This window comes from Rhodnius prolixus, unplaced genomic scaffold (assembly GCF_049639745.1).
Source record: "Rhodnius prolixus isolate KJV_2025 unplaced genomic scaffold, Rpr scaffold_18, whole genome shotgun sequence".
NCBI lineage: Eukaryota > Metazoa > Arthropoda > Insecta > Hemiptera > Reduviidae > Rhodnius > Rhodnius prolixus.
This window is the reverse complement of record NW_027411636.1, coordinates 1,808,928-1,823,904: the sequence shown is the minus strand read 5'-3', so window position 1 is coordinate 1,823,904 and position 14,977 is coordinate 1,808,928. Positions and strand designations below refer to the sequence as shown.

General features: G+C 30.0%; 1 protein-coding gene across 3 annotated transcripts; it reads left to right on the top strand.

The window, feature by feature from the left end:
* Window positions 1-173: 173 nt before the first annotated feature.
* Window positions 174-14,736, top strand: LOC141462233 (small G protein signaling modulator 3 homolog). Of its 3 annotated transcripts, none has more exons than XM_074143920.1 (16): window positions 174-563; window positions 664-869; window positions 1,615-1,713; window positions 1,794-1,957; window positions 4,445-4,655; window positions 4,748-4,878; window positions 5,182-5,415; window positions 5,494-5,588; window positions 5,737-5,882; window positions 8,060-8,157; window positions 9,377-9,559; window positions 9,754-9,864; window positions 10,840-10,944; window positions 11,935-12,077; window positions 13,326-13,501; window positions 13,628-14,736. In XM_074143920.1, exons 1-16 carry the CDS (start codon window positions 495-497, stop codon window positions 13,818-13,820), a joined length of 2,364 nt encoding a protein of 787 aa, XP_074000021.1. In that variant the 5' UTR covers window positions 174-494; the 3' UTR covers window positions 13,821-14,736. The 3 variants fall into 3 exon arrangements, with proteins under 3 accessions (XP_074000021.1, XP_074000019.1, XP_074000020.1); XM_074143918.1 differs by having other exon boundaries at window positions 178-563; window positions 10,777-10,944; XM_074143919.1 differs by having other exon boundaries at window positions 180-563; window positions 10,777-10,944; window positions 13,341-13,501.
* Window positions 14,737-14,977: the final 241 nt, after the last annotated feature.

The window sequence follows — 14,977 nt, the reverse complement described above, 5'->3', positions numbered from 1 at the left end:
AGGGAAAATTAGCAATACTTCCCTATACGAGAATATAAATTTGTCGTAAATGAATTAATCTGTTTTATAGAACCAATTATTAATGCATGCACAAAACAGACAAAAATCTGATATTAATATTTTTATGATGAGTACATATATTTCTAGGAAATAGTGGTGGCGAAGTTGAAATATATGTAGATCTTGATAAGAAATTTAAACAGCTGGTTACAGGAATACTGTAGTGAGTGTAGACTGCACCAATGCGTGGGTTGTATCAGGTTCATTGGAAGAGTTGGAGTTTTAGTTATTGATGTGACGATATGATGCGTGGGGATTTACTTTATACTAGCAATAGTTTCCTTAAAATGACCTACCAATACGTGAGTTTTTATGTAACATTCTGTCGTTAGGATCGTGCAAAGCTGTTATCAATGTGACCTAGTTTTCGTACATTGCGCTTTAACCCCCATTAAATTCGTTTGACTGTATATTTTTTTAAAGTACTATAACAGATGGATGTTGCAAAATCACTGTTTGGAGCTCGCCCACACGATGGATACAGTGGAAAGGAGGATTATAATGTAAAACTATTTGTTTGGTTACAGTTTAAAGTGTTTAGTCTTAATTTAGATCACTTTTTTATTTTTATTTTATTTAAATCGTTAATCATTGTTTCCATAGGTTAAGGTCGAAACAGCATTATCTGATGATGAAGACGTAGTAGATGGATTAAATACTACGGAACCATGCGATGGTCCATTCGCCGAAGGATTTATACCAACACCTGGTGGTCCATTTTCCGCTTTAACACCATCAATGTGGCCCCAGGATATCCTTTCTAAACTTGGACAAGTACCTGATGATCCAAATTCACAGCCTGAATACAGGCATGTAAAAGTTTCTACATCAGTAAATAAGAAAAAGGGATTTTTTTTGGCTGTCCATTTTTTTTAAGATAGTTAAAGTAGATGTACATTCCATTTTATCATTTTCCGTATGTTTCACGAAAAATTCTCCAATTGATTTATCTAGTCAGTTACTCTTACCTAAGTAACCATTGTATAAAGAGAATATTTGTGTCGGTATTTTAAAGATCTCTTGTTTATTCATGTTGCTTAAAGCACGTTGTACTATTATGTAAATTTAACTCACTCTTCAGGACCCTGTGGTATTAGTATTGAGTCAGTTTTAGTGTTTGTAAAGGAACTGCGTCCGCAACCTCAATATACTGGAAGTATTTGCTACTCATTTTTGCTCTTTTTTAACTTTCTCTCGCTCCATGATTCGTTATGAAACATTTGACAATTGTTTAAACTCTAAAAATTTTAATTGGTTTGTAGTAATATTTGTTATACAGTAAAACTGTAGAATACACATAAATGGCCGTTCAAATAACTTAGATGACAAATACATAACTGTATGCTAGGCTATCCTTAGATAAACAAACAAAAAAATAAATAAATTTGCGTAAATACGAAATAGAAATAGATTCCATGTTTTGCCAGCCTCGAATATTTAATAGTCAAATATTGACATTGGATATTTCAGCCAAATATTATAAGTATATACAAGAAAAGGACACTATTAAAAAAGTTGTTTGTAGTGTTTAAATATTTTTTATTTATTTATCAGATTTGACGAGTTTGGATTTCGTGTGGAAGAAGAAGATGGACCAGAACAGAATTCTAATAAATTATTGGGTGTACCATTAATGGAAGATGCCCAAGATAGGTATACATATGGTTCCATATGTCTGCGTAGTCTTTTTTTTTAAACAATTTTTTCTCCCTAAATATAATGATTTCTTTCAGATTGAAATGGCTAGCACACTTAGAATTTAGTCACAATAATGAATCCAGTGATCTAACATGGGAAAAAGTAGAACTTAGACTTCCTAGAACGGATAAACTCTGTCAGATGGTAAGAGATGGCATCCCGCACTCACTGAGACCTCAATTATGGATGAGGCTTTCTGGTAAATTTTTCTGATTAAAAAAAAACAAAAAAAAAACACTGAACTTTTATCTTTTTCTAATTGTTAGGCAGGCTAAGAAAATTGAAAAATTTTACTTGGAATTAAAGTAATGGCATGCAAAGGTATCCTCAAACTATAAGATTTAGATCTTATATTCTTCTTCTTAGGTTCCTCTTTAGGTCTTCTTTCTCTTAGGTTCCTCGTTTTCTGGCAAATGGAGGGGAAAAAAAGGAGTGCTACTGTGAAATTATTTAAATTTGGTTAATCATAGAAAAGAGAGTTTTGATTTTTTTGCAAACAATTTGTAAACAGCAGCATCTACGGATAAAAATTGACATGTTGCCTTTTTCAGCACTCAAAAACACAAACTATCGTTAATATGCTATAAAAAAAAGAAAAAAAGAAGTTCATTTCTTTCATAATTAGGAACAAGTTTTTGAGTATATGCAATTCTCGGTATCAAGTTTGAACTAGAAATAAACATTTTTGAGCCAAAAAAATAAATTATTTTATAGAAAAGTTTTAGCACATCATTGTTTACTTTATATTAAGTCGCTAAACTTCTGAATAAAATCGACCGCAAATCTGGGAAAAAATTCCTTTTCCCGATTTCCGTATTGTCTTTATGCAATTACAATATCTGTTGTACGTCTTTGTTTGTTTATAAGTCTACGTGAAAATTGATTTTACGGTAAGGTTATGGAATGTAATGCTACCTTTTATTGTAATTATGTCGGTATTGTAGCTAATTAATATTCATTAAAATTTCGAAATAGGATGAAAACCTTGAGGCTAAGAGAAATTTGTAAGTCTTCTTTATTTATACGTGTCCTGTATTTAGTTTTAAGGAAGCTTATTATCTCGTAAACATTTATTCTGAAATGAGTCATCTAATTTCGATATGAAAATCGATATAATAGATAAAAATAATTGAAAGATATCGAAGTTGTTAGATAACCGTTTTATTAAAAAACTTTTTACTTCAGTTTGGTGTTACAATAGAAATAATCTAAATGCAAAAAAGATGGAAAATAATGTTTTGTGATGCTTACATTATTATAATTTAAAAACGTTTTTACAAAAATAGCAAAATAAAAAAAAAAATTAACCTTTCACCTGAAGAAAAATAATTGTTGCAGCTTTTTTAAATTAAATTTTATAATTAAGTTATTTGCTGGTACCAGCAATTTTTAACAATTACTTATCTCAACAGCGATAACGATAAGCAACAGGAAATAGTGGTTGTAGAATAAACTTTGTTTCATCTATGCACAAAAACTAATCGCTGCTAAATACGACGAAGAAGTTGTCTTTAGTTTAAAGATATACCTACTACTTGTTCTTTTTTTTTCCCTTGTACTGAAATATATACGAATAAAGACAATAATAATAATGATAATCGCTACTAAATGGTTACAATTGCGGAAATCATGGAATTGTATAACAACTGTACAGTGAAACTTCCTACAAAGTGCACATAAAAAAAAAAAAGTCAGGTTTTTTTCATAACTCGGGTCGCGAAGTTGGGAAGTCTCGAATTTGATTCATGCTACTTAACAATGTATAGATACATAAAATTTTTTTTTGTAATAAACGTTATTCATAACATTGTTATGAATATGGTAATTAGTGCAACGCGATATGTATTATGTTTTACAATTATTTATGTTGGCAATATTGTTCTGCTTAACGAATGTTATGGGTTATGTGTGTAGAACGAAGTTTTACGAAGATTTTGGAGCGAATTATGCATTTATAAATTGGTGTTTCACAGTATTCCTAAAAAATAGAACTTTTTTTTTGCTGTGTAGAATTTTTCTGAATTGTAAGTGGAATAATAAATTGTTCTTAAATAAATAATTATCGGAGAGTAACACCATGAATTCAGCAATGTACTAGTTAATCCTGTTCAAGCTTGCGGCAAATATCTGAGCGTATTTATTTTTGTATGACCGTACTTATAAGAAGAATGTTTATCATTGAAGCACTTTTAACATTTTAAGTTTACGTTTTTAGGTCTCAAGAGTACGAAACAGGCTTTGTGTGTGACTGATTTTTTTTTATTTTATTTACCTATTTAGAGTTAAATGAGTTGCTAAAATTAAGAGTTCAAATAAAATTCCTGAAATAGGAGTAATCATCGTTGGAGCCATTTACGAGAAAATATTTATTTTAAAAAAACCTGATCGATTCAGTAAAATGAAACAGTTGGCTGATTTTGCCTAAAAGCTTATCAGATTCGATAATAGAATTAGAACCAAATATCAAATACGATTTTTATCGATTGTTTAGTTAAGCTGACGTCACACTCTACAGAAAAAAAACACGTACAGACTTAAAAAAACAATTTCTCTCTCTCTCTCTTACTGAGTGCGCTTGTCGGATATTTTCAGTAAAAGCCGTATGTTAAAATATATAACGATCTTATTTAGTATAGTAAGAGAAAGTGACTATGGATTTATTTATTTATTTCTCCTCCCCCTTCAGGTGGTCTGGAGAAAAAAGTCAACAGCGAAATGAGCTACAGAGATATAGTAAAAGTATCGAGTAACGATGCGCTGGCAACCAGTAAACAAATAGAGAAAGATCTTTTAAGAACGATGCCTGGCAATGCATGTTTTAGTAGTATGAATAGTACTGGTGTCCCACGTTTAAGAAGACTTCTTAGAGCTTTAGCATGGCTATATCCGGACATTGGGTATGGTGGAAACTTTTTATTGATACTTGCGAGTTGTTGAACACTTTTCTCTCTCTTTCAAACTCAATTTTCCAAATTTTTCTCGATTTTAGATACTGCCAAGGAACTGGCATGATGGCTGCATCCTTATTACTACTTATGGAGGAAGAAGATTCTTTTTGGATGATGTGCACGATCGTAGAAGATCTATTGCCAGCTTCTTATTATTCATCATCTTTAATAGGTTACTACAATTTTTAAAATTCTTTATAGCAGAACTACATTGTTACTTGGGAGAGCTCTAAAATTTTTGGATAATTATAGATGATACTATATATTTTATACATCTTAGAATACGAATATTCTTAAATTCTGACTGGCATACACTTATCTTGTATTTCAGAATACTTAAAATGGAATTCAGATTTTCTTGAATATCAAAATCAATTTCTCGAAAATGATCAAGAGATGAAAAAATAAAAATATTTTGAAGTAAAAAAATCAACATTATTTTGTTCGCTACTAAATTCTATTTTAATTAATCCAGGTATCCAGGCAGATCAACGTGTTTTAAGAACTCTAATATGCAGCTTTCTACCGGATGTTGATGTTACACTTAAACAACATGATATTGAACTCTCATTGATTACGTTACATTGGTTTTTAACAATTTTTGCTTCCGTAGTTCATATGAAAATATTATTAAGAATATGGGATATGTTCTTCTTTGATGGATCTATTGTTCTGTTTCAAATAACGCTAGGAATGTTAAAAATTAAAGGTAATTTAAAAAAATAAATAATCATGAGTTAATAAAAATAAATGGTGTATTAATAAATATAAAAAAACATATTTATAGAGCCAACATTAAGAGGATTGGAAAATTCTGCCCAGATTTTCAATGCATTGTCCGACATTCCAGGAGAAATCGATGATGTTGAACAACTTCTTCAGGTTAATTTATGTTTACGACAAAAATGTTCTCTTGAATCATGTCATGTTACAATTTACACCTACGTGAAAGCTAAAAAATCAGTAAATATCCGATATTTAAATATTTTTGAGGGGGCAAAACTATTTTTTCTCTATTTTCTTATTACAGGTATCATTAGAAGTAGGCAGTTCGTTGACTGATGTTGTCATAGAAACACACCGACGAAGACATTTAGCATATTTAATGACTGATCAAGGCGCACTAGTCGGAAATCCAGAATCAGCACCTAATCTACCAAAACAACATCTGACCAGGTTAGCCACAGCGATTGTACGGGCAATCTATAAAGCACTGAGATATGCTCTCAGTTGTATATTATTGAAACCTGGTACATTAGATTAGTCTTTTTGTTTTTTATTTTTAATTTGATTTTAAAATTAGTCTTATTTTCTTTTGTTTTTGTTTTCTTGGATGGTTTCAATTTTTTTTCATTAGTCATTTTATAAAATTATAATTGTAATTTATAATTATAATTATAATATAATATAAGACTAATAGAGATTAGAAGTAAAAACAGAAAAGTAAGGTAGAAAAAGTTAATTTAATTTTATTTTTAAAAAAAAACTTACTGCTTTTTCCCCTTAAAATGGAAACGCCTGTAATTTTGCGTTTTCTAGAAAACCGTTCGTAGTCTCAGCGAATATCAGTAACCTTTGTTACTGTTACCTTCTCTAACATGGCCTTATTTAGGAAATCCCGTCTATAAAAGCCAAAATTACCGGAAGAATTGCTACTTAAAGAGGAAAGGTGGTTGTATTTCTAAGCATTGCATTGGTTCTAGTTTTTTTTCTTTGCATGGGAATACTCATCCTGATCCTGCACTTGCGTTATTATAATAATTTTTTTGCTTGCTTGTTAAATTTTAGTGCCTTCTTGATCAGATTTCTGACCATTTATAAGTCCATTCCAGAAAACGCTTGAACCAAAATGGATTTTTTTCCTCACATAGCTTTAAATAGTTGCAATGAAATAAATCAGAATCATCACATTTTTTTTTATTATGAGAGGAATATAAGTCATGAAGATTCCAAGTATGTAAATAAAGCGTAATTGATCACGTTATAAGCTCGACTACTTTTGAGACGTAATTTAATTGGTAAATAAGTAATTTGAAATTATTGAAATAGTAATTGTTTAAGTTCAAAAGAATAGAAATAGAACCAGGTAACAACATTTCGTTAAATTAATATTACAATAAAGAAGAGGACAACACATAAAAATAACCTTAATCTAGATAATACACAAATATCGATTTACTACCCTAATGCTTTCACATCGATTTGAAATAAATATGATTAGATCTATTTTTGTCAAAATAAACTTCCTGTCGCAAAAAAAAAAAATTACGTATGGTAAACTTACCCTCGTTAAAACCTTAAAATCTGGAAAAGTATTCAAAATAAAAATAACAGTTGTATGAGTACGTAATTTATTTACAATGTGCAGTGTAAATCGTTACAGCCATTTTGTTTTTTAATTAATTTAATTTAACGTACCCACCCCTCTCACAAAAGTGCTCTTAATAGAATTTTCTTGAAAATAATAAAATTAGGATTAAATCTGACATTAATCTGGAACCATAACTATGTAGTTGATATAACACATTAAATGAAAATTGTAAAGTCATTTTTCCAGAAGTTAAATGCGTAAAACATTATATGGCCTTCGGTTTGATGTTTACGTATTGAAGTTGTGAAGTTTTTAGATTTTATAAGTTACCAATTTGTTTTTTAATACCAAACGTACTGCCACTAATTTTGACAAAAACAGTATTTGATTAGGAATCTCATTAGCTTTATTTTTTATTTTTATAACACCAACTAAAGTGAAGTAATGCCTATTTTTTTTAAGGAAATCAAATAAATTATTCAATAGTTAATACAATAATTTATTTTTTTAGAGCCTATTTATATTAACCTCTAAAAATAACCTATGTAGGTACAAGCACGTAGATTTGAGCTTAGTTATTTTAGACTTTATTACATTATAAAAAATAAATACTGTATTTATTTCTAGATGTTAATTTTATCAAATTTATTGTAAACAAAAATGTAATATATTATGATTTTAAAACAGTTTTATTATTTCCATTTAATTTTTGCATGTTTTTTTTTATCCCTACTTTGTATTTACTTAAGTCTTGTTTGCTTTCTTTTCCAATTTACACATTAATTTGCTTTTATCATTACTTTTATTCTAAACGTTTTTGGGTTCCTAGTGCTTGTTATTTATTTATAGAAAAAGTGCATGTGCTTTAAATGGTTGTTTCGTCTTAAGTCGAAAAATTTTGTTGTTTTGAAAAACTTCAAGAAGATTCAAGTAAGTTGTTATTAAAATATTTAATTATTAATTTTTCTCTCTTTACCTTTTTCTTTTTTCCTATCATGAAAATGTATTTGTAATAATAAGATTATATTTATTTTAATTTCAGGCGACAAGTTAAAAAATCGAAATCTGTTATACAGTTAATACTGTTTGGAGACGAAATCACAGAAGATGACATAAAATCAAAGAATATCAGACAGACAGGTGAGAAGGGTTTTTTTAAAAAAAATTTTGTTGAGGACCTTGTTAAAGGTGAGTCTGTTTGGTGGTTACCGGTATAGTTCTTTAAAGACTAGAATTGTATTGTTTGGATCTCAGCCTAAAGGGTCTCGATGGAACCAGATGCTTTTTATAGAATCTGATTGGGGAGGAAACAGCCATTTTATCTTATGACCATTTTTTCTTTGGGTTTCATCGTGTGAGATATGTTATAAGATCTTAGGTGGCCGTACACCGTAAGTAGATTTTAGGAACGAGTCCTAAACTCGCTCTTTAGGGTAGCTGAAAGGACCAAGAATGGTTTTTGGAATAGCGTAGGGCAGGAATGAGCAACACGCGGCCCGCCAAGCATTTCTAAAATTGAATTTATTTTATCGACTTTCTCCCATCAATATATTGTTATAAAATTAATTATAATAAAATTGGTAGTACATACTAATCCGAAATATTTTTTTATGGCGAGTTACTTGTCGACGACGTTTTTAAACATGCAATACGAACTCGCCGCGTCTGCGCGATTTTTTTGTGACGAGATACACACTTGTCGGTGACTTGTTCAAACATGCAATACGGAAGTTTCGTAAATTATTAGTAAGAGTTAATCTATGTGCGGCCCGCAAAAAAAAATTTAAATTTAAATTGGCCCATTGATTAAAAAGGTTGCTCACCCCTGGCGTAGGGTCCTTGATTCCTTCCAATAGACGAATAATAAAGAAGTTTTTCGATTTTTGATTGGGAATCTTTTATGGAGATTTTAGAATTTGGGTCACACTTAAGTATATAATAAATGTTTCTAATTTAAGTTTAAGTTCAAATTTTTAATTTCTTTTTGATGATTAAAAATAAGATTTTGGTCAAATTCTGAAAATTTTGAATCAACGATTTTTAAAATTTTTTTCCGTAAAGAGTCACTTCATAAATAGAGTGGAGGTGCTTGTGTGAAAAGCTGATGTTTTGCATATATCTAAATTGCTATTTCAATATATCGAAGTGAGACATATCGATCAATTTTTACAAATCATGATTAATCACCTTTAAGGTTCTCTTAATGTGTATTTTGCTAACCAAACCTAAGTAGGCAACCTTCACGTTGGTTATAAGTTTTTTTTTTCTAAAGTATATTGAGGTATAAAGTTATACTTTATTATAACTTATTAATTAATCTTTCTTTTCTTTTTCTTTGCTTTTTTTTTTAATCTTTTAGAGTTATTAGTTGACTTAAGGGAATCAATTTTACAAGTTGCACGCCATTTTTTGACCACAGAACCAAAATTGTGTAAAGATACCGCCTTGATCGCTGATTATAGTATTGAAAGTCATACTAAAGATCACGAACAGTATTTAAATGTTTCTCGAACGAGAAATAGGAGAGCTAAAGCTCTATTAGGTAAGAAATTTAAACTTTTCAAAGAGTTAAATTCGTATTTCCGTTTTACGTTGTTAATAAGCTACTGTATAGCATAAATTTTCAGTTCATTCTTCAAAAATTAATCATCTTTTGTTGAACAATAAAGATTTCCTTCTTCTTTTTCCCACCCCCCCCTAAATACATAATTATGTATTACTTCTTTAATGATGCAGATTTTGAGAGGAATGATGATGACGAACTTGGATTTAGAAAGAATGACGTAATCACAATAATAAGCCAAAATGATGAGCATTGCTGGGTGGGAGAATTGAACGGTCTTAGAGGTAAGCTCCGTCATTGTCTATAAAATTAATTTTACATAATATAGAAGTTTATTTATTAATGAGTTTCACTACATGCCTAGGTTATGTATATTATATATTAATTTGAGATTGGGGGAGGAATTTTCTAGGCACAGCCAATAAGCCGATTGCTTTCTTGTATCATAAAGCTTCTTATAGTGCAGAATTTACTCCTTTGGGTCACCATTGATTTCAATTCATGGTGAATCTGCTGGAAGAGAAATAGCATTTACTGGCAAAAAGATTGGTTGAAGTAATTAATAACAATATATTTTACTTGAAAGAATTAACTTTTAATACAATTTTTAATAATCATTTGAAGTAAAACAGCTAAAAAACTAGTAATACCGCTGGACTTCATATTATTTCCCAATACTTAATTGGTCTTTTATCACACTTAATGAACGAAATGTTCAGTGCATTATATATATATCTGTAATATTACGTTGAACAATGTTTATGAATTGATTATGGTCTTGAAATATTGCTTTTATGTTATTGCCAAAAGTTTCGGCTATTTTGAAAAACCTTCACCCAACAAAACAATGAAAAAATATAACAATTAGAAAGATCAATAAGTAATCATCTAATTATATTTGTCGTTAAGAATAGAATAGAATAAATATTGATTTCAATTAAAATATATACAAAAAATAAGTAAACGGAGGGTAATGTACAAAACATTGTAACCTTCATAACAGTACTAATTGGAAAGGTTATGATGAGCAGGATAAGAATGCAGGGAAAAAGTGGAAAGGAAAAACCTGCAGTTAACATAGTTTACTATTACAATGACTAAAACGTGTTGCTAAAAAAAAAAAATATATCTAGATTTAAACGTATAATATTTTAATAATTTTCCTTTTCTTGTATTGAATGAAATAATTTTTATAGGATGGTTTCCAGCAAAATTTGTTGAAGTATTGGATGAAAGGAGTAAACAATACTCGTGTGCAGGTGATGATTCTGTGAGCGAGGCGATTACAGATCTAGTAAGAGGTACACTATGTCCGGCTATGAAACAAGTACTTGAACATGGAATGAAGAGACCTCATTTTCTAGGTAAATAGTCGAATTGTCCAGTTCTGTTGTAGACTACTTTTACATTACACTTAGTGGTATACTGATTTCAGTTGTAGAAGAATTTTATTACAAAAAAGAAAAGGTAATAATTGTTAAACAAACGTATTAATCTTTTATAAGATAATCAGTTTGTCTAGAATTTTATGAGACAAAGTAGAGAATTGGAATTCTTCTATGACTGGAATGGCCAGAAGGTAGCGTAAAAAGCATCTTAATCTACTTTGAAAGGTGAACAATTTTAAGACAAAAGTTTACCTCGTGTTGCGATGTTTTGACTCTTCACTCCTGCTGGTTGTATGGAAGCTGCCACTCTTTCCAGAACGTAAGGCAGAAAATCTCCAACAGGACAACCAACAAGACACAATCTTTTGTGTGCAGTCCCGTTTAGTTTGTGGTAAATTGATTTGAACAATCCGAATTTAAGGGTTTTGTAATTGAGTTTGTGATTTTACGCCTTATGTATTGGGCGGGCCTCTGATCATGATCCAAAGTAGATTCAATTGATGAACATCGACGAGATCATAAGCCTCTTGGTCAACATTGTTAAAAAAAACAAAATAATGCTGATGCTGATGCCTCCTGCCAACAAGACAATGGCCGACCAAGACAATAGCTAGAATTCGACACACATCTTTCTTTTGTTGACAACTTTTCAGGTAGAAATATTTTCTCTTGTCCAGCTTGGTTTTCCCATTTGAAATTTAACAGAACATCGGCGCTTAAGATGTTTACCTCAATTAACAAATAACATAGGTGCCTCTAGCAAGTCTAGGATGAGATGTCACTGATATGGACTGCAAAATTCACCATCAAAGGTCTTGTTAATCTAGGTAACGCACTATTTAACTTCTTACTCAAATTTTTGTCTTGTTTTCCTTCATTGAAATCCCTTTAATACACAGGATAATGGGGGGGGGGGAACGCTTCAAGTTTTAAGCCTAAAACTTTTGGGTGATATTCAATGTTTAGGAGGACCTTGTCATCCATGGTTGTTCATTGAAGAAGCTGCTACCAGGGAAGTTGAAAGAGATTTCAATTCAGTGTATAGCAGACTTGTTCTTTGTAAGACTTATAGGCTTGATGAAGACGGCAAAGTGTTGACTCCCGAAGAGGTATTAATTATGCAACTATTTGTTTGTTTTATGCCTTATATTAAGTTAAAAAAAAGTGAAATAAAAAGATCTTAAGTCCAAAGAAGAGAAGTCAGCTGTTTGGGTACAAGAAAAATTAGGCCAATAGAAAGTTAAAACGATTTAAAAACGCTCAACCAGAAGATCAAGCGCAAGAACCAGAATCCTCTAAAGAAGTAGCTAGTCTAGTTTCCCCTGACGAAAATTGGTCAATCATAAAAACAGAAATTGCCATTAAAATTTATATATTTTCTAGAAAGGACCTTTATTTATTGTTTCACAAGTTGAGTAAAGTGCATTATTTGATAAATTAAGGAATAAATTTGATCCTTTACATGAAACGTATTGATCACTTAAATATGGTGGCAGGAGGTTTCCAATTTTTGTTGGTAATTAAACGCAACTCTCCCAAAATTACCAAATAATTATTAAACCTTCTTGTTTGTAACAGATGTAAAATTAATTTTTAGCCATTTTGTGTATACTTGAGAACATCTAAAGCTCTTAACATTTGATTTTTCTTAGAAAAAATCACTCGGAAAACGACTTATTTCCCGATAATAAGAAAAATACTAGCTTTACTGCCTTGGCAATATTTTTAATAGAAAGGGGATGAAAAAATACAATAAAAATGACCTATCGCGTGCTCTACTTTCTCTTTGATGACAAGTTAAACAAATTGAAATATGATTAATAAATATCAGATTTTGAAATTGCCTAGCACCTTTAATTTTAAAGATATCGAATTGCGGTTTCCGATTTCTTTCATACTTTTTATACTCTTTAAAAGTGTGTATATGAAAATGGGGAAGAACTGCGAACCCTCACTTTTGGTCGCGCGTCAGCCGCATATGCGGGTAGGAATCTAAAATCAAGCCACATATTCTGAAACTAGAGGTGACGGTCTACAAATTTTTCCTCTACCATTTTTTGCTCAGATTAACCGTTTAAGCATGAAATGCATTTGAGCCGTCTTAAAATGAACACCCAGTATATGAATGTAAAAATCGGGTTAGAAATCAGTAATTTAAATGAACATTCATTCAAGAATCCAAGTTTTAAGAAATAATTCAATCATTCAAGCTACGAGAAGAGCATGAAAGAGAAATTCAGTGATTATTTTTTTTTAGAAAAATATTTGTTTAATACTTTATCTTTTGTATTATTATCATTATTTTCATCCAATTATCACATATATCATTTATTATTTGGAACAAATGTTTAATGCAGAGAAAGTGTTCCCAGTTGTTGTACAGGTGCGTACAAGCGGTGAATCTTACGCATGATAATGCTCATGCACAGATGGATGTGAAACTGCGTAGTTTAATTTGTCTTGGACTAAATGAACAAGTATTACATCTATGGTTAGAGGTGCTGTGTTCTTGTTTGGAGGTTGTACAAAAATGGTAAATAAATTTTCATGTTTTCTTTTTTTATTAAAGATTTGTTGGTATAGAGTTTTGGTTAGTGTATGTTATACTCGCATAAAAAAATAGGTAAGAAAAGGATCTCATCATTTTTTCTTTGTCCAGGTATCATCCATGGAGTTTTGTAAGCAGCCCTGGATGGGTACAGGTAAAATGTGAATTAAGGATACTCTCACAGTTTGCTTTTAATCTTAATCCAGATTGGGAACTACCAGCTAAAAAACAACCCTCTCAACCTCTTAAAGATGGTGTACGTGATATGTTGGTTAAACATCACCTTTTCAGCTGGGATTTATAATTAAAAAAAAAAAAAAAAAAATTAAATTACAAAAAAATCGCGTTACCAAACTTTGGTCAATTTTTATTTCACAATGTAAATAAAACACAATAAACATTCCTTATGTTTAATTTCTAAAATAATAAAATTTATCCAATTTAACATCGTTAAAAAAAATAACATGCCTAATTCTATGAATTAAATGTTATTGTTTACGACTATTCAGTCAGCTGTTTAATTAATTATTTAAAAATCATGTGTAAGCGTATAAGGGGCTCATTTAGCTAGGATAAACAAAAAAGTATTGTACAGATATTTTATATATTGTTCAAGAAAGAAAAATGAACAGAAAACAAAATATAGTTTAAATTATTATGAATGTATATAAAAATTAAATTGTAGCGTTTTGAAAATATGATGAAAAAGCGAAAAATATAGAACACCGAATTCCGTCTCTGTAAAAGTATTTTTAGGAATCTATAGTTTTATTATTATTATTGTCCCTTAGTTTTTTGTGTACCTTTTTTACAAAAAATCTTATCTTTAAAATTCATTTTTTATTTATCAGTTAAAAAAAGATAGTAAACGTTGAAAATAAATCCTGTATAATTTTTAGGGGTTGTTCAAATTGAGTAGGCAAATTGATCTCTGCGTGGTAGAGCTTCTACTTGGATTTTAATGAAATAATAATGTGTTTTCCTTTTTGAAGAAGATTTAAACAGAAATGGCCAAGTTAGCGAATATATTTTTGCTACTGTTTTGTAGCAAATCAGAAATATGTACATCTTGTGAGTGGCAGCTTAATTTGCTACCAAAGTGTTTGTGACAGCTTTGAGGAACTTTTCAATTATAATGAAGTGGCAGAATTATATTTTTTTTTCCAGGTACTTGATGCTTTTTTGTGCCTTTAATTTAAACAATTTTTTTTTTTTTTTTTTTTAAGAAAAGGCTAAAATTAACCAATGTTAGGTTAGGTTTTCGTGCAATTTATTCCTTTATAAAAGTATGTTATTACTTTCTCAACATTCCTTAAATTTGTTATCTATTTATTATTTTTTGAATTTTATTTATTTTTATAAATTAAATGATCATTTTAATGTTGTACTTAATGTATGAAAAATAATATACATATACATTCATGCTGTCTGGCAAAGTTTGGATTCATTTTCTTTTACATA

What these genes read in the sequence shown, in the direction of transcription:
- LOC141462233 (XM_074143918.1), top strand. Translation starts at nt 495, where the DNA reads ATGGATGTTGCAAAATCACTGTTTGGAGCTCGCCCACACGATGGATAC. An exon ending in TGGCTATATCCGGACATTGG is followed by an intron (nt 4,656 to 4,747) that starts GTATGGTGGAAA and finishes TCTCGATTTTAG; the next exon opens with ATACTGCCAAGGAACTGGCA. An exon ending in AGGAATGTTAAAAATTAAAG is followed by an intron (nt 5,416 to 5,493) that starts GTAATTTAAAAA and finishes ACATATTTATAG; the next exon opens with AGCCAACATTAAGAGGATTG.